This window comes from Muscardinus avellanarius (genome assembly GCF_963383645.1).
Source record: "Muscardinus avellanarius genome assembly, chromosome: 10".
NCBI classification, from domain to species: Eukaryota; Metazoa; Chordata; class Mammalia; order Rodentia; family Gliridae; genus Muscardinus; species Muscardinus avellanarius.
This window is the reverse complement of record NC_137796.1, coordinates 13,916,070-13,934,038: the sequence shown is the minus strand read 5'-3', so window position 1 is coordinate 13,934,038 and position 17,969 is coordinate 13,916,070. Positions and strand designations below refer to the sequence as shown.

The window sequence follows — 17,969 nt, the reverse complement described above, 5'->3', positions numbered from 1 at the left end:
AAAAAACAAAAAAACAGATCAGTGGTTATAGGAAGGAGATTGACTACAAAGGGGCACAAGGGAAATTTGGGGTTATGGGGCTATATACCACATTCTTTTGTAAAAACTCACTGCCTATTATCAGTGAATTAAAAATCAATGGCTGGGCGTGGTGGCACATACTTGTAATCCCCGCACTTGGGAGGCTGAGACAGGAGGATCGCACAGGTTCAAAGCCAGCCTCAGCTACTTAGTGAGGCTCTCAGCAACTTAGACCATGTTTTCAAATAAAGTATAAGAAAGGTCTGGCAGTATAGCCCGGAGGTAGAAAAGCCCCTGAGTTCCACCCTCAGTAACACACACACACACACACACACACACACACACACACAATCAGTGAATTTTATTTTGGATTAATTATACCTCAATAGAACTAATTCTCCAGGAAGACTTGAGTGGAAAAATCATTAGCATGGATAAAGAGGCTCACTAAAAATGATAAAAGGAACATCTCACCATGAAATAAACATTGAATAATTCCAAAGTTGCACGTATGTAACAATATAGCCCCAACATATGCAATACAGAATATCACCTAATTACACAGAGATGTTGACAAATTATAGTAGGAGATTTACAAATTTTTCTCAATATTTGACATTATATGATTCTCTTTTCTGTATGAGATATTCCATAATAAAATATTAAATGCAAAGATTATTCTAGAATATTATTCATTTCAGTAAGATCCTTTGTTTGATAGACTCATTCACAATGATTTATTATTAATGAAAAATGATTATGTTGTGAATATCACAATTGAATGTTTTGAAAATTATTTAATTTTAGTTATCTTTTTAATATGATTGTGTGTGTGTGCACATGCGTGTGCGTGCGCACTAATGGGATTGAAACCAGGGGTGATTTTACCTCTAAGCTATACATACTCCAGCCCTATTTTATTTTTTATCCTGAGACAAAGTTTTACTAGTTTGTTGAAGGGTATATCTAAGTTGCTGAAGCTGGCCACAAATCTGTGATTCTCCTGTCTCAGACTCCCAAGTACTGGGATTACAGGCATGTGCCACTGCGTCTGGCTTAATCTTTCTTGCTCAAAGTATTTTGTGTTTCTGTTACTTGGTTCAGTCTTTAGTGGGCACCAGAAATCTAATGATTTACAAGTGTAACTTTGTAAATTTCCAAGATGATTTGGCAAGATTCAGTAGCTGTGACATATGAAAAATGCCAGATTAAGATATATGTAGTTCTGTAACTATAAAAAGACTACATCCAGCTGGGCGTGGTGGTACCTGCCTGTAATTCCAGTACTTGGGACTCTGAGACATTATCACAGGCAGGTTTGTCAGTGTGCTGTAACTTAGCAAGACCCTGTTTCTAAAGGCAGGCGTGGTGGCTCACACTTGTAATGCCAGCATTTGGGAGGCTGAGACAGGAGGATTGCAGGTTCAAGGCCAGCCTAGCTACTTAAGGTGAGTCTGCAACTCAGTGAGACCCTGTTTCAAAATAAAGAATAAAAAATAGGGCTGAGGATATAGCTCGGAGGTAGAATGCCCCTGGGTTCCATGCCCAGTACTGCAAAACACACACACACACCCTATTTCTAAATTAAAAATAAAAGGGCTGGGGTACTTACTGATAGAATTAATACCCCTGGGTTCAGTCCCCAGCACCACTCACACACAAAGTTATATAGGTTAGGTTGTTGGGGTTCCGAAGAGTTTCTTTTCAGAGTTGTTTCTCTGCTGTGAATCTCTAGTTCTGCCTCTTTCCTCAAGCCTAGTTAGTGAAAGAGTTTTCAGTGCCCTGCAGTACGGGGGATGCAGTGACTGGTGTTCTGCTTCCCGACTTTAAACTGTTGAGGACAAGAAACGGGATACCTTGACGCTGACGACGGAGGAAAAGCACAACTTACGTGTTGGGATCATTGTGTCCTCTTTGGCTTTGTTAGTGTGTGACTCTTTGGCAGATGAGAGAGAGAGGAGAGGAGAGGGAAAGAATAAGAAAGGAGAGAAGGAGGGTGCATGCATGTAGGAAAAAGAGCGCATTCACCGGGGCACAGGCACGTGTGGGTGTGTTCTTACAGATGCTCAGATGGAGCAGCTATCATGTCAGTCATTTTAACATCCTCATGACCAGGAACCCTCCGCCTCCAAGGTGTTCTGCCTCTGGGCTACACCCCACAGGTGTAACTGGCCTCACAGGTACTGGGCTTACAGGCGTGTGCAACTGTGTCCAACCTGAACTTCTTAGCTGTCGGCCCCCAATTCCCTCCTTGACTCCAGGGAACTATAAGTCTACTTTCTGTCTTTTTCAGTTTTGGACATTTAATATAAATGGAGTAAAAATATGTGGTTCTTTGTGAATGGCTTTATTCACTTAAGATGATTTTTTCAAAGTTCATATTTTAGCATGTATCAATATTCTTTCTCTGTTTATGACCAAATAATATTCTTTTGTATGGGTATGCCACTTTTTATTTATGTTTCCACTCTTTGATGAACATTTGGATTGTTTCTACTTTTTGCTTATTGTGACTAATGCTGCTGTGAACATTCCTGTACAAGATTTTGTGTAAGCCAGGCGTGGTGGCGCACGCTTGTAATCCCAGCATTCAGGAGGCCGAGACCGGAGGATTGTGGTTCGCGGACAGCCTCAGCTACTTAGTGAGGCCCTTTGCAACTCAGTAAGACCCAGTTTCAAAATAAAGAATAAAAAATAGCCGGGCGTGGTGGCGCACGCTTGTAATCCCCGCGCTTGGGAGGCAGAAACAGGAGGATCGCGCAGGTTCGAAGCCAGCCGCGCGCGCTGGCTTAGGAGACCCTGTTTCCAAAATGAAAATGTAAAAAATAGGTCTGGGAGTGTAGCCCGGAGGTAGAAGGGCTTCCAGGAACCCCAGTACCACCAAAAAAATAAATAAATAAATAAATAAATAAAGAATAAAAAAATAGGGCAGGGGGTGTAGCTCGGAGGTAGAATGCCCCTGGGTTCCATCCCCAGATCGGCAAAAAAAAAAAAAAAAAAAAGATTTTGTGTAGATGTATGGTTTCAGTTCTCTTGAATGTAAGTATAAGAATAAAATTGCTGGGTCATATATAATGACTCTGTTTAGCCTTTTGAAGAACTGCCAGACTTTTTCAAGTGGCTACCTCATTGTACATTCCCACCAGCAATATATATATATATAGGTTTCAGTTTCTCCACATCCCTGCCAGTACTTCATATACAACATTTGTTATTGTCTGTGTTTTTAATTGTAACCATATTAGTGGAAGTGAATTGGTATCTCATTGTGGTTTTGATGTACATTTCCTTGATGGCTTAGGACCTTGATCAAATATTTCTTGCACATGCTCTGCATTTGTATGTCTTCTTTAGTTGTCTTGCTGATGCCTTTTGCTTTTGCCTAGGATTTCTTTTCACTGGGTTTGGTTTTCTCCCTCCTCTTCCTCAGATAGAAGAAGTGAAGCGCCGACAGCACTCCCTCGCATTCAGCTCAGCTGGAGCCCAAGCGCAGACCTATCACGTCAGCTTTGAGACTTTGGCTGAGTGTCAGAGATGGCAGCGGCAAGCATCTAAGGTGATAACTCCTCTAGTGTCCTGATGGGGTGATAAGAATGTACCAAGACATCTTACTTTAAAGCAGAGAATTACAACTCTTCATTTGGTTTCTAGGTTTTTCTTAGAGAATGAATAAAATACTGGAATTTCATGAGGTCTTTAACATTGAGATGTACTTGTGTTCCCTCAGCCATAGTAACCAGTGACTAATGATGGGTCTCTTTCTTAACTTGTAGCCTAGTAGTTCCTCTTCCGTATGTACTTAGAACAGGCTTAATGAGCCACTTCAAATTTGAATTTACCAATGAAACAGTAACCTGTAATCTTGTCACAAACTATTTTTTTCTATATTCTGAGGATAATTGGCTTTTCAACACAATTTCTGCTTTTAGCTATTAGATGAACTACTATAAAAGTATACTGTAATTTCCAAACTCGCTCTCTTTTTGGTGCTGTGGATTGGACCCAGAAGCATGCTACCTCTGAGCTATAACCCCAGCCCTATTTTATACATACATACACACACACACACACACACACACACACACACACACACACTATATATATATATACACACACACACACACACATATATGTATAATATATATATATAATCCCAGCATTTGGGAGGCTGTGTGTGTGTGTGTATATATATATATATATATATATAGTGTGTGTGTGTGTGTGTGTGTGTGTGTGTGTGTGTGTGTTACTGGGGATTGAGCCCAGGGATGTTCTACCTCCAAGTTATACCCCCAGCCTGTTTTATTTATTTATTTATTTTTATTTGATTTGATTTGAGGTACTAGGAATGGAACCCAGGGGTATTCTATCTCCAAGTTGCACCCCTAGCCCTATTATTTTATTCTTTATTTTGAAACAAGATCTCACTGAGTTGCAAATGGCTTCACTAAGTAGCTGAGGCTGGCTTCGAACCTTTGCAGTCCTCTTGTGTCAGCCTCCCAAGCACTGCAATTACAAGCATGCGCTACCACGCCTGCCTTGTGTTGGTTTTAAAATCTGTTCTGAATGGATCTAGTTTTTATTTTAAGTAGCTGTTTCATTCTTCTGCTCTTTTAAAGAGAAGTAAATGTTTTTTGAACACCTTTGGCATGTTGGGCAATGTGCTTTTTTCCTAGTTATTTGTTTTTATTCTCACAGCAGATAAAGAAACTGCTAGTTATCAGCAGAACCAGTGTGACTGCAAAAGAGCATGTCTTTTCATATCATACTTTCTTTCAAGGATTTGTATAGGTACCTTATCAGTACTTGTGTGAAATGTTAACTTTCCTGTGTTATGATTTGTTGATTGATTTTACCTTTTTTTTTTTTTTTTTTTTTTTTGCGGGTCTGGGGATGGACCCCAGGGGCGTTCTACCTCCGAGCTACACCCCCTGCCCTATTTTTTATTCTTTTTAACTTGAAATGGGGTCTCACTGAGTTGTGGAGGTCCTCACTAAGCTGAGGCTGTCCGCGAATCTCGATCCTCCGGTCTCAGCCTCCCAAATGCTGGAATTACAAGTGTGCGCCACCACGCCTGGCTTATTTTACCTTTTTGCAGTAGAAACTTTTCAGATTATACCTTTGTTTTTCAAGTATCTTACAGTTTTAAGGAAAGGTAAAAAGTTGGCTGGTTTTCATAAGTAATTGGATCTCTGCCTTTTTCTGGTCTGAGCTAGTGCTCTCTGTGTAAACACCGTGCTGTCCTGTGCTCGATGATAGACTCTCGGCGCTAGCTCAGAAGGCTCTCCTTTGGCCTTACTCAGGTGGTGTCCCAGCGAATCAGTACCGTGGATCTCTCATGTTACAGCCTTGAGGAGGTTCCCGAGCATCTCTTCTACAGTCAAGATATCACCTACCTCAATTTGCGACACAACTTCATGCAGTTAGAAAGACCAGGGGGCCTCGACACACTCTACAAGTATGTGGAGAATAGATTCCAGACCACTATGTTGAAACTGAATTGTAAGCCGTATCTTAGCGATTTGTACCTTTAAATGAACATGCTTTTTGTATTAGCTCATTTTCCATTTCTAGAACAAAATATCTAAAGCTGGGTAATGTATAAAGAAAAGAGACCTAAGTCTAAGATCAGGCAGGCCTGTCAGTTCAGTCTGTGGTAACGGCCTCTTTGGCTGCCTCACATCATGGCAGATGGAGTCATGGTGGGAGCCCACGTGAGAGGAGGGCTCACAAGGCCAGACGGGAGCCAGAGAAATCCAGGGTTCAGGTTTGCTCTTTTATTTATTTATTTGTTGGTACTGGAGATAGAACCCAGGGGCCCTCTACCTCTGAGTTGTACCCTAGACCTATTTTATTTCTTATTTGGAAACAAGGTTTTGCTAAGTTGCTGAGAGCCCCTCTAAGTTGCAGTCTGGCTTCAAATCTGTGACCCTCCTGTCTCAGCCCCCCAAATCCTGGGAATACAAGCATGTGCCATCATGCCTGGCACGCTTGCTCTTTTATAACAACCCAGTTTCTTGGAAACTGACTTACTCCATGTAACTAGAGTGGCTTAATTACCTCCCTCTAGGCCATACCTCTTAAAGGTCTACTGGTTATTAGCCCTGCTAACACCTGGATCAAACTTCTAGCACATGAAATTCCAGGGAAAACCCATCCAAACTGTGGACTTATATATGTTCTTTTTTGAAGAGGAAGCAAAAAACAGAAGAGTGATTCATATGTTCTGGTGTGAATGCATTAATGAGTTGTCATTCATTTGGATCATCTTTTTATATATGTCATTGACACTGGTGCATGATCTGAGGTTCTGTGTACGTAAAGTTTTTGAATCAAAAGTATCAAATTTAAGGGCTAAATGAGTAATATGTGCATGTATATCTCTACCATCTTGTACTCCATTAAGATGTATGACTGCAATGCACCAATAATAAAATAATAAACAATATCAAATTTAAATTACCTCAAGCAGCTGGGCACCTGTAATTCCAGTACTTGAGAAGCTGAGACAGGAGGATCCAGGTTTAAGGCCAGCCTTAGCAAATTAGCCAGACTCTTAGCAATTTAGTGAAACCCTGTTTCAAATTTTTTGAAAAAGAAATGGCTAGGAGTGTAGCTCAGAGGTAGAATGCCCCTGGGTTCAATCCCCAGAACCAAAAATATAAAATCAGATAAAATAAGACTTCAAGCATACAGGCCTAATATCAGGAATGCCAGAAGCAGGGCTTTATCTTTTCCTTTGTACCTGTTACTTTCAACTGCTAAGTCTCTGGTCAGCTATGAAACCCTTCTCTCTCCTAACAAGGAACCATTTCACCCCTATTGGTCTAGGTCCTATATATTTTTTCATCTTCTTTGCTAGAATTTACTCCCTGTTTCTACCCTACACTCACCCACTACTTAATAGAGGGCCAAAAGCTCTGCATGGTGACACATGCCTAGAGTCCCAGTCACTCAGAAGCCTGAAGCAGGAGGGTTGCTTGAGTTCACAAGCTCTACATCAGTCTGGGCAACTTACTGAGAGCCTTTTCTTTGTGGGTTTTAGGATGGAACCCAGGGGCATTCGACCTTTGAGCTATACCCCCTGCCCTATTTTTTATTTGAAACCAGATCTCACTGAGTTGCAAAGGGCCTCACTAAGTAGCTGAGGCTGTTCGCAAACCGCGATCCTCTGGTCTCAGTCTCCTGAATCCTGGGGTTACAAGCATGCGCCACCACACCTGGCTTGAGACCCTATCTTAAAAAAAATCAATATCCAAACCAAACCTTAACAGACAAAAAAGTTGAATAGATTTAAATATGTGGTATAAGTGATTGGGCTTTGGTAGGGAAGGGAGAAAGTGGAAATTAAAGCATTCAAGATGGGTTAAGTTACACGGTGTTTTAAAATATAATACATTAAAATGATATATTTTATATACTTTCTTGTTTATAATCTTGGAGTAATTTCCAGAAAACATGGATTTTTTATGTCATCAGATACTCTTTTAGAATTTATTTATTTATTTGGTACTGGGGATTGAACTCAGGCATTCTGCCTCTGAGCTACACCCCCAACTGTATTTTTTTTTTTTTGCAGTCTGGGGATGGAACCCAGAAGCATTCAACTTCCGAGGTATAGCCCCTGCCCAATTCTTTTATTCTTTATTTTAAAACAGGGTCTCACTGAGTTGCGGAGGGCCTAAGTAGCTGAGGCTGTCCACGAACCACATGCTGGGATTACAAGGGTGTGCCACCACGCCCGGCATTTTATTCTTTATTTTGAAACCGTGAAATGGATCCTCCTATCTCAGCCTCCCAAATACTGGGATTACAAGTGTGCACTACCATGACCAGCTTCCCAGCCCTAGTCTTTATTTTGAAACAGGGTCTCACGCTGAGGGCCTCATTATGCTGCTGAGGCTGGCTTCGAACCTGTAATCCTCCTTTCTCAACCTCCTAAGTACTGGGATTACAAGCATGTGCCATCATGCCCAGCTCCCATAGCCTGTTATTTTAGTTTTTATTTTGAATCAAGGACTCTTTAGGTTGGTGAGGTTGGTCTTGAACTTGAGATCCTCCTATCTTAGAAGTACTTGATTTATCTGGCTAGTGTTTCCTTCTGAGTTGCTATGAAAACAAGATTAATCTGTTTAGAGAGCTGGATCAGAAATTCTCAAGTCAGGGCACCAAGTTTAAGGAATAATCAGTGATCAAGGTTAGGTCATATAGAAATCAAAAGTTAAGAATTTTGAAGAGGAGCAGTAGTGTGAGGAGCCAAGGCCTGGGACCTGGTCATCACCACGGAAAACAGCAGCTCAGCCTCTCTCCCTTTGATGATGTTCATCCCAGACTGACTCCTCTGGGTCCGCTCTGTGATGTGCTGTCTGTGGGGAAGACAGCATCAATACTTCTATTCTGCAAGCAAGTAGAAGCACTAAAAACTACTATTTCATGTTGTGTATCAGAGCACATTACAGTGAAACACTTGTCACATACTTATTTTCAAGTTCAGCTGGTCCATTTGTTTGTTTGTTTTTTGTGGCACTGGGGATGGAACCCAGGGGCTCTACCTCCGGGCTATACTCCCAAACCTATTTAATATTTTATTTGGAAACAGGGTCTCACTAAGTTGCTGAGAACCTCAATAAGTAGCTGAGGCTGGCTTCGAAAACTGCGTGATCCTCCTGTTTCAGCTTCCCACGTACTACAGTGAGAGGCATGCACCACCATGCCTGGCTTAGCTGGTCCATTTATTTCATTTATTTCAGTTGTGTATATATATATATATATATATATATATTTTTTTTTTTTTTTTTTTTTTTTTTTTTTTTTTTTTTTTTTTTGCGGGTCTGGGGATGGAACCCAGGGGCATTTGGCCTCTGAGCTATACCCCCTGCCCTGTTTTTTATTCTTTATTTTGAAACAGGGTCTCACTAAGTTGCGAAGGGCCTCACTAAGTAGCTGAGGCTGTCCGCAAACCTCCATCCTCCAGTCTCAACCTCCCAAATGCTGGGATTACAGGCGTGTGCCACCATGCCTGGCTTATAATGGGTTTTGAGCTACATTATTTGTTAGCTATTTCTGTACCTATGAGTTGATTAATTTTTTAAGAGTATATTACATGTAGAACTTAATAGCAAACTATTTCAAGCATATCAAATATGACATAATACAAAAAATTGTACTGGTGTGTGCTATTCTTCAAGATTTTCTGGAGCTGTGGAAGCTGGGCGTGGTGGCTCATGCTTGTAATCCCAGCATTTGGGGGACTGAGACAGGAAGATCTGAGTTTGCGGACAGCCTCAGCTACTTAGTGAGGCCCTCTGCAACTCAGTGAGATCCTGTTTCAAAATAAAGAATAAAAAATAGGGCTGAGGGGGTATAGCTCGGAGGTAGAATGCCCCTGGGTTCCATCCCCAGTACCACCAAACAAAAATAAAGATTTTCTGCTCTGTGTGTGTGTGTGTGTGTGTGTGTGTGTGTGTGTGTGTGTGTGTGTGTGTGTTACTGGGGATTGATCCAAGGACATTCTACCTCCACGCTACACCCCCAGCCCTTTTTTTCTTTTTGTTTTGAAAAAGGCTTGCTAGATTGCTGAGCGTCTCACTAAGTTGCTGAGGCTGTGCAGCAGTGACTCTCTGGCTTTTTAGCGAGAAGAGACTTCTGTCACACTAGACTTGGTTTGCTTAGTGCTGAGGACTGCCTGTTAGTCATGTTAGTATCCTCTGAATGCACACATTTGACACAGAGTGCTCAGAAAATATATTTTGTTTTCTTTTGTTTTTGGTGCTGGGGACTAAACCCAGGGTCATTCTGCCTCTGAGCTATACTCCAACCTGTTTTTTATTTTGAAACAGATCTCCTTAGGTTGCTGGAAGTCTTAATACATTGCTGAGGCTCTTCAAACCTGTGATCCTCCTATCTCAGCCTCCTAAGTGCTTGAGATTATGGGTGTGCACCACCATGCCTGGCTCAGTAAACACTTTTGAACAAATTCTAGGCTAGACATTTAAAGTAGATAATTTAAAGTATTATCAAAATCTGGGTCCCTTGTAGCTGGGCATGGTGGCACAGTCTTGTAACCTCTGCTTGGGAGGCTGACAGGAGGATCATTCAGGTTCAAAGCCAGCCTCAGCTACTTAGTGAGGCTCTTAGCAACTTAGAGAAAACCTGTTTCCAAATAAAGTATAAAATAGATCTGAGAGTATAGCCTGGAGGTAAAAAAAAAAAAAAAAAAAAGCCCTTGAGTTCCACCCCCAGTACTACCAAGAAAAACCAACTATGTCCTTTGTAAAGATATGTAACAGATTTATTGAAATAGAGTATAAATTTTTACCTTTGATCTTTAGATTTTCTCAACTGAAGGGCCTGAACTTATCCCATAATAAACTTGGGTTGTTTCCTGTATTGCTTTGTGAGATTTCTACCCTAACTGAGCTCAACCTTTCCTGTAATGGATTTCACGACCTGCCAAGTCAGATTGGCAATCTGCTAAAGTAAGTGTCTGACTTTTACTAGATTCCTCATTTCTTTTGTAGAGTAAGGAACTTGTCTGGCATTTTGAATGAATAAAGTACATACCCTGAGCTTTGGCAATGAAAGAAATCATGAAATTGTTAGGGTTCTAAGCAGCAGCAGTGTTTGATACCAGAGATCTCTATGTCTGCAGCAGTGACTAGCCCCTGCATTTCAACAGCAGAGGTTTCGATGCTAATGTTGAAGGGTCTCCCCTTGGGAGTTAAGTCTGAGTCACCTGTTAAGTCTCTTTACATCAAGAGTTTTCGATTGATAATAAATGAGTGACCTAAGTCAGAATGCATAGCTGTAGTTTGTCCATTGAATGATACTTTTCATAAAGTAGATTTGTTTTTTATCCCTCAGTCTTCAAACCCTCTGTCTTGATGGCAACTTTCTGACTACTTTGCCTGAAGAATTGGGAAATCTGCAGCAGCTTTCCTCGCTGGGAATTTCCTTCAACAACTTTAGTCAAATTCCTGAGGTTTATGAGAAACTCGTGATGGTAGACAAAGTGGTTATGGCAGGAAATTGCCTGGAAGTTCTGGACTTAGGGGTGCTGAGCAAGATGAGCCATATCAAGCACGTGGATTTAAGGTGAGGTCATTCGTTACCAGACCCTCTTTAGTTTCAGTCTGATGGACCTTAGAACTCTTTATAAAGATTTCTTTAAAACATTAGGATTTGGAACATTGTAAAAACAGGCATTTTCCAACTTGTAGTAAACTTAATACCTACTGGTAGTAAGACTTCAGGATTGGGTACTGGCCACACGATAAAGGACTATTGAATTGCTCTTAATAAAGGTTCTGTCTACCCTCCTAGCAATATTTATGAGAATTTCCTTTTCCTTACCTCCTTATCTATGTTGGGATTTTAGTAATCTTTTTTTCTTATTATCAGTAGAAAACGGAAAATATTTTAATTTTTAATCAACATCTATTTACTTATTAAGAGATTGAACATTTTTATATGCATATTATGCATATTAGGAGTTTGAAGTTGCTATTTTATTTTTTGAAATTTCTTCTTCTTTGTGTGTGTGTGTGTGTGGTACTGGGGATGGAACCCAGGGGCATTCTACCTCTGAGCTACACCCCCAGCTCAATTTTTTGTTGTTGGTTTTTGCGTGTGTGTGTGTGGGGGGTACCTATTTTATACTTTATTTGGAAACAGGGTCTCACTAGGTTGCTGAGAGTCTCACTAAGTAGCTGAGGCTGGCTTCGAACCTGAGCGATTCTCCTGTCTCCGCCTCCCGAATGCTGGGATTACAAGTGTGCACCACCACTCCTGGCTCTTGAAGTTTCTTCATGATAACATTGTATTATAATTGAAATGTTCAAGACTTCATTACTAAGAGTTTTTTTTATAAGAGTTTTATATCTAGTCATAATCTTTTTCTAAGGGAAGCCTGTAAAAAGCAGTACTGAACATTCTATCATTTACGTGAAGCCATTAATATACCTTGTAAATACATAGTAAGATAAAGATTTATTGAAATACAGGAGAACAAGCCTGTGCTCATTGACATATACTGGGATGTATAGAAAAGAACCAAGAAGGCATTTCTAGTTTGCCTTTGCACCATTCTGCATATGGACAGATTATTTTCCTCTTCATTAGCGATTGCCACGTGCGTGTTGGCACTAGAGACAGAGCAGGCCCGACAGTAGGGAGACAGATGCTCCCTTTCATGACTGCGCAGTTACCCACCCACCCAGAAGTGTTGTCTTTTGTTTCCACCTCATCTTACCAGTATTTGGGTGTGAGTGTCCACCTCTTTATGGATATTGCCCCTTTTTTCCTTCTCTTTATTTACTTTGTATATGTGTTTGCCAGTCTGGATTGTCTAACTTATAGCTGCACTTTGAGTACTTTGTTTATATACCATATGTGGTTATTTTCGTAGTATTTTGCAAATGAGGCAGATAGTAAAATTCCTAGGCTGTTTATACCTCCGTCATCTTCCTTTTGGTAAGCACACTTAAATGAACTTATTTCTCATTATTTCCTTGTTTCTGAATATTAAGGATGAACTGCTTGAAATCCATGGTTATTGAAAATCTGGAGGGAAACAAATACATCACCCATATGGACTTGCGAGACAATCAGCTGACTGATTTGGATCTTAGCTCTTTCTGTAGCTTGGAGCAGCTGCATTGTGAGCGGAACCAGCTGAGGGAGCTGACACTCAGTGGCTTTTCCCTTCGAGCCCTCTACGCCAATTCCAACAGTGAGTCCTCCAACCTCCTGTTTGCTCTTTAGTTGTACTCTGAGTATGTGCCATTGAGATTTAGCTTTATCGTTTCACTTTACTGTCAACACTTAAATGATGAAGATGTGCATAAAAACACTGCAAGATTCACTAAATGAACATCATAAGAGGCAGTTTGTAAAACAAGGAGTGGGCAGGTGGACAGGTGTGTTAAAAACTGAGTATCAGTAATCATCTGAGAGACTGGCAAACTATTTCCCAAAGGCTGTATCTGGTCCTCCTTCTCTTTGTGTATTGTCTATAAAGAATGGTTTAGCTAGGTGTGGTGGTACGTGACTGTAATCGTAGTATTTGGGAGGCTGAAACAGAAGGATGGCAGGTTTGAGATCAGGCTCAGCAATTTAGTGAGACTCTCAGCAACCTAGGAAACCTTGTTTCAAAACAAAAAAAAAGGGCAGAGGCTGAACCTCAGTGGTAGGGTATTCCTGAGTTGTTCAATCCTCAGTAACACACACACACACACACACACACACACACACACACACACACGCACAAACACAAAGAGTTTATATAAATTTGTAATGGTTGGATTAAAAAATCAAAACGTGTGTGTGTGTGTGTGTGTGTGTGTGTGTGTGTGTGTGTGTGTGTTTAGAGATTGAACCCAACTCAGGGGCATTCTACCTACAAGTTACATCCCAGCCCTTTTGATTTTGATTTTGAAATAGGATCTTACTAGCCTCTTGAAGTTGTCCTGGAACCTGTGATCCTCCTGTCTCAGCCTCCCACATACTGTGATTACAGGCATGTACTACCACATCAAGAAGAAATTTGTGACATGAAATTTTTATAAAATTCAACTTTCTATACTCATAGATAAAAATGTATTGGAACATAGCTACATTGCTAGGTTGTATATTGTTTACACATTACTGATTTCATGTTACAGTGGCAGAATTGGTTAGTAGTAAGAGCAATTATATTAAAAGTTTAAAATACTATTTAGCCTTTTATAGGGGAAAAAAAATTGCCAATCCCTGGTCCAGAAGCTCATGCTGCCTCAGTTGGAGTAGGCGTTTGCTCCAGGATATTTTCTAATGTAAAAGTCCTCCTGTTTGTGAAGAATTCTTATTACCATAGAAGTTATAATGACTTTCTCAATGTTTAAAGGAGGAAAATAAAAATGTTCAGTTTCAATAAGTGTCAGAAATATGCAAATTTAAGTAATCTCGTTTTATACTTATCAGATTAAAAAATAAGAATGATGCTGAGTGTAACCAAAGGTGAGGGCCAGCATCTTCCAGAGCCCTCACACACTGCCTGTGAGAGGGCTGTCTGTAAGCCCCCTTGAGAGCAGCATTGGAGGAGCCAGAGGTCCGTAAGCCACACTGCGGTTGTTCCCAAGACACTCACATGTGCACAGTGAGACGTTTATAAGAATATGTAGTGTTGTTTGTGTTATAGTGAAAGAATAAGAAGAAATGAGACTAGTAATACAAAGTTAATAAATAGCGGTATATTTAACAGAATATTGTATAACCAGGGAGATGAATTTGCTAATGTTTTGTGTATTGATATGGATAAGTCTCAGAAACACTTTTTGAACAAAAGAATCCACATAATTATATGTTTACTATTATAGCTATATCAAAATTTAAAACACAGGGATACTGGTTTTTAGCTCTAAGTACGACATATCAGCATGGAAGAATCCATGGGAATAAGAATATTCAAGATGATGTTTATTGCTTGGAATGTGTAATGTTTTCATTCTTAAAGGTGAAGCATGCCAGTCAGGATGCCACATGCCTATAATCCCAGTACTTAGGAAGCTGGGACATGGGGATCAAGGCCAGCCTCAGGAACTTGACAAGATCCTATTTCAAAATAAAAAAATAAAAATCTGGGCATGATGACACATGCTTGTAATCCTGGCATTTGGGAGGCTGAGACTGAAGGATTGCAGTTTGCAGACAGCCTCAGCTACTTAGTGAGGCCCTTTGCAACTCAGTGAAACCCTGTTTCAAAATAAAGAATAAAAAATAGGTTTGGGGGTATAGCTCGGAGGTAGAATGCCCCTGGGTTCCATCCCCAGTACCACACACACAAAAATAGGGGTAGGAGTGTAACTCAGAGGTAAAATGCCGCTGGGTTCAGCCCCCAGAAGCATCCCCCAAAATGGTAGGGTGTATAAGGCAGAGGTTAAATTCGTTGAAAGCTAGGGGATAGGTAAGTGTGTGTTCATTGTGTTAATTGTCTTTGCTTTTCTATATCCATAGAGTATATTATTAGGATTAAAGAAAGTTAAAGACTTCAGATTGTGTCTTAGACTAATTGCTGGGGTCAGAAGAGGGTCAGACTGATAGTGTTCCCTGGTACTGTATATCAGCACTGTGACATGGTATAGCAGGTCCTTGCCTTGGGAGAGTCCTTATCAGGCCCATCTGTGTCCTTGTATGTCTAGACGGGCCCACGGCTTGACACAGGGTTCTCAGTCACCAAGCTTCTGTCACGGCAGTGTCTTGACAGGGCTTAAGATTAGCTACTCTGCGCAGACTCCTTGAATTCTACAACCTGGAAGAATTCATGTGAGTAGTTATAGTTTTGCTGCCTTAAAGCAAATAACCCACCTTCACAAAGAAGTTCTTCAGATGATCAGTTGATACAGGAAAAGATACCAGGCGCCACTAGTCATCATGAACATGCATACTGAACTCCCACATAATGACCCTAATTCACATTCCACAAGCGTGGTGCAGAGTGAATGAAGCCAGACCAAAAAACTGTACATACTGTGTGTATTTATTTATGTAAATAGGCAAAAGCTGTCTGCAGAGTCAGGATAATTAACTAATTAATATCGCCCTTTTTGGATGGCGACTTGAAAAGGAGTCAAGGAGTCATTCTGGGAGCTTATAACACTTCATTTTTTCCCCCCAGTACTGGAGATGAAACCCCAGGGGCATTCTACCTCCGAGCTACACCCCCAGCTCTATTTTTTACTCTTTATTTTGAAACAGGGTCTCACTGAGTTGCAAAGGGCCTCACTAAGTACTGCTGAGACTGTCCACAAACTCCTATCCTCCTTGTTCATCCTATCAAATGCTGGGATTGCAAGAGTGTGCCACCAAACCTGGCCTGGTAACACTTCTTGATCTGAGTATTGGTTCCACTAGTGTGTGCAGGGTTGAAAATTCACTGATTTATACACTTAAGATTGTTTTTGTATTTATGTTGCACTTCATTAAAGGTTAGAATATTGCCAGCAAAAGTTCAAGTATTTTTTTTTTCCAATTTAAAGCACTAGGTAGTTACTTTTAACCTTTTAACAGTTAGTTACCTTATGCAGTGTAAAATCAGTGCAGCACCCCAGGGCCCTTTAATTAGTTGTTTTGTTTTTGTTTTTCCAAACGCATTGGAATCAAACAGTTGTGAAAGCAAGTTGCCTGGGTAGTTTTTATCTTTAGTCATGTCAGTAGAGGACATCAGTTTCTTTGACTTTGCTATACTACCTTTCCTTTGTTTAGTGTAAGTTGCTTTCTTGAGAGTACGTCACTAACGCACATTTATTCTTCCCTAGGGCTGACAGCAGTGAGTGTCTACCCCGTGCCCAGTCTGCTCACTTCCCTGGAGCTCTCCCGGTGAGTGCTGCATGTGAGTGGGGATTGCTTGAGTCTTAATGGTGAAGAGAGGTTCATGGACCCTTCAGAAGTTTTGAGGCACAAGAAACCTAAACATATTGAAATGTTGGGATAATGTGGAGAAGGGCAGAAGGGTGAGTCAGAGGAGTAAGTCGCATAGCCAGTGTATCCAGTGAAAGGCAGGGCTCTCTTGGATGGAAAGGTTCCTGTGAGTTACCCTTTAACCTTTAACTACTGGGCCTAGGAGAAAGTGGAACAAAGGCAGCCTGTCATCCTCATGATGATAGTGGTTTTGTTTTTGTCAGATTATTTTTTTTCTTTTTTCTTTTGGTGGTACCAGGGATTGAAGTCAGGGGCAGCCCAGCTATGCCCCCAGTTTTATTTATTTTGTTTTGTTTTGTTAGTGGAGATTGAACCCAAGACTGTTCTACCTCTGCTTTAGACCACAGCCCTTTTTACTCTTTATTTATTTATTTATTTATTTATTTATTTATTTATTTATTTATTTATTTATTTTGTGGTACTGGGGTTCCTGGAAGCCCTTCTAGCTCCGGGCTACACTCCCAGACCTATTTTATATTTTTGAAACAGGGTCTCTTACGCCAGCGCGGCTGGCTTCGAACCTGCGCAATCCTCCTATCTCTGCCTCCCAAGCATGGGGATTACAAGCGTGCGCCACCACGCCCGGCTATTTTTTATTTTTTTAAGAGCTGGGGATTCAACCCAGGGCATTCTACCATTGAGCTACACCCGAGCCCTATTTTTTATTCTTTATTTTGAAACAGGACCTTACTAAGTAGCTGAAGCTGTCCTTGAACCTGGGATCCTTCTGTCTCAGCCTCCCAAGCACAGGTATTATAAGTCTGCACCACCATTCCCAGCTTATTTGGGGTTTTGTAACAGAATCATACACCACCGTACCTGATTTGGAATCAGATAGTTTTTGATGTACTTAACTTCAAAATTTTTAATCATTTTCCCATGTTGACCTGATTTTTTGAGAACTGTCAATTATAATCAAGACTTTATTACTTATGTTGGTGGTCAGAAATAAACATAAATGATATTTGCTGTTCTTTTCAATACTGGGATTAAGCTAAGGAGGCGTTCTACCTCTTGAGTTACACCCCAGTCCTGTTTTATTTTGTGTTTAGAAACAGGGTCTCCCGGGTGTATTCATTCGAGTCACCCCTCCATGCCTGTCTGGTATGGAGCTGTATTTCTATTTTCTGTATTTCTGTCTTTCTAATAAACTACTTTAAATCTTAAAAAAAAAAAAAGAAAGAAAGAAAGAAAGAAAGAAAGAAAGAAAGAAAGAAAGAGGGTCTCCCTAGGTTTCTGAGTGTCTCACTAAGTTGCTGAGTCTAATCTCAAACCTGTGATTCTCCTGTCTCAACTTTCTAAGTACTGGGATTATAGGTATGTGGCATCACACCTGGCTCTTTCCTGTATTCTTTTTTCATTTATTTTTGACACTATGTTAGGAATTCAGGATTCAGTGGTTGAGTTTTACAGTTCAATGGAGAGGTCAACAGTCAGACAGGCAGTGAGAGGCAGCATCCCACGTGCTGTGAGTGTAGAGTCCTCAGAGCAGG

The 17,969-nt window shown here is 40.7% G+C and overlaps 1 protein-coding gene across 2 annotated transcripts in view; it reads left to right on the top strand.

Annotated features, from left to right (window-relative positions):
- PHLPP2 (PH domain and leucine rich repeat protein phosphatase 2) overlaps positions 1-17,969 on the top strand; it is a gene marked incomplete at both ends in the record, with an annotated part of 83,178 nt that overhangs the window by 43,303 nt on the left and 21,906 nt on the right. For both annotated transcript variants that reach the window (XM_080702165.1, XM_080702164.1), the window contains 6 exons: positions 3,452-3,577; positions 5,325-5,479; positions 10,353-10,499; positions 10,885-11,115; positions 12,549-12,751; positions 16,314-16,374. In XM_080702165.1, coding sequence (XP_080558291.1) covers positions 3,452-3,577; positions 5,325-5,479; positions 10,353-10,499; positions 10,885-11,115; positions 12,549-12,751; positions 16,314-16,374 — 923 coding nt within the window. The remainder of the gene's footprint in view (positions 1-3,451; positions 3,578-5,324; positions 5,480-10,352; positions 10,500-10,884; positions 11,116-12,548; positions 12,752-16,313; positions 16,375-17,969) is intronic.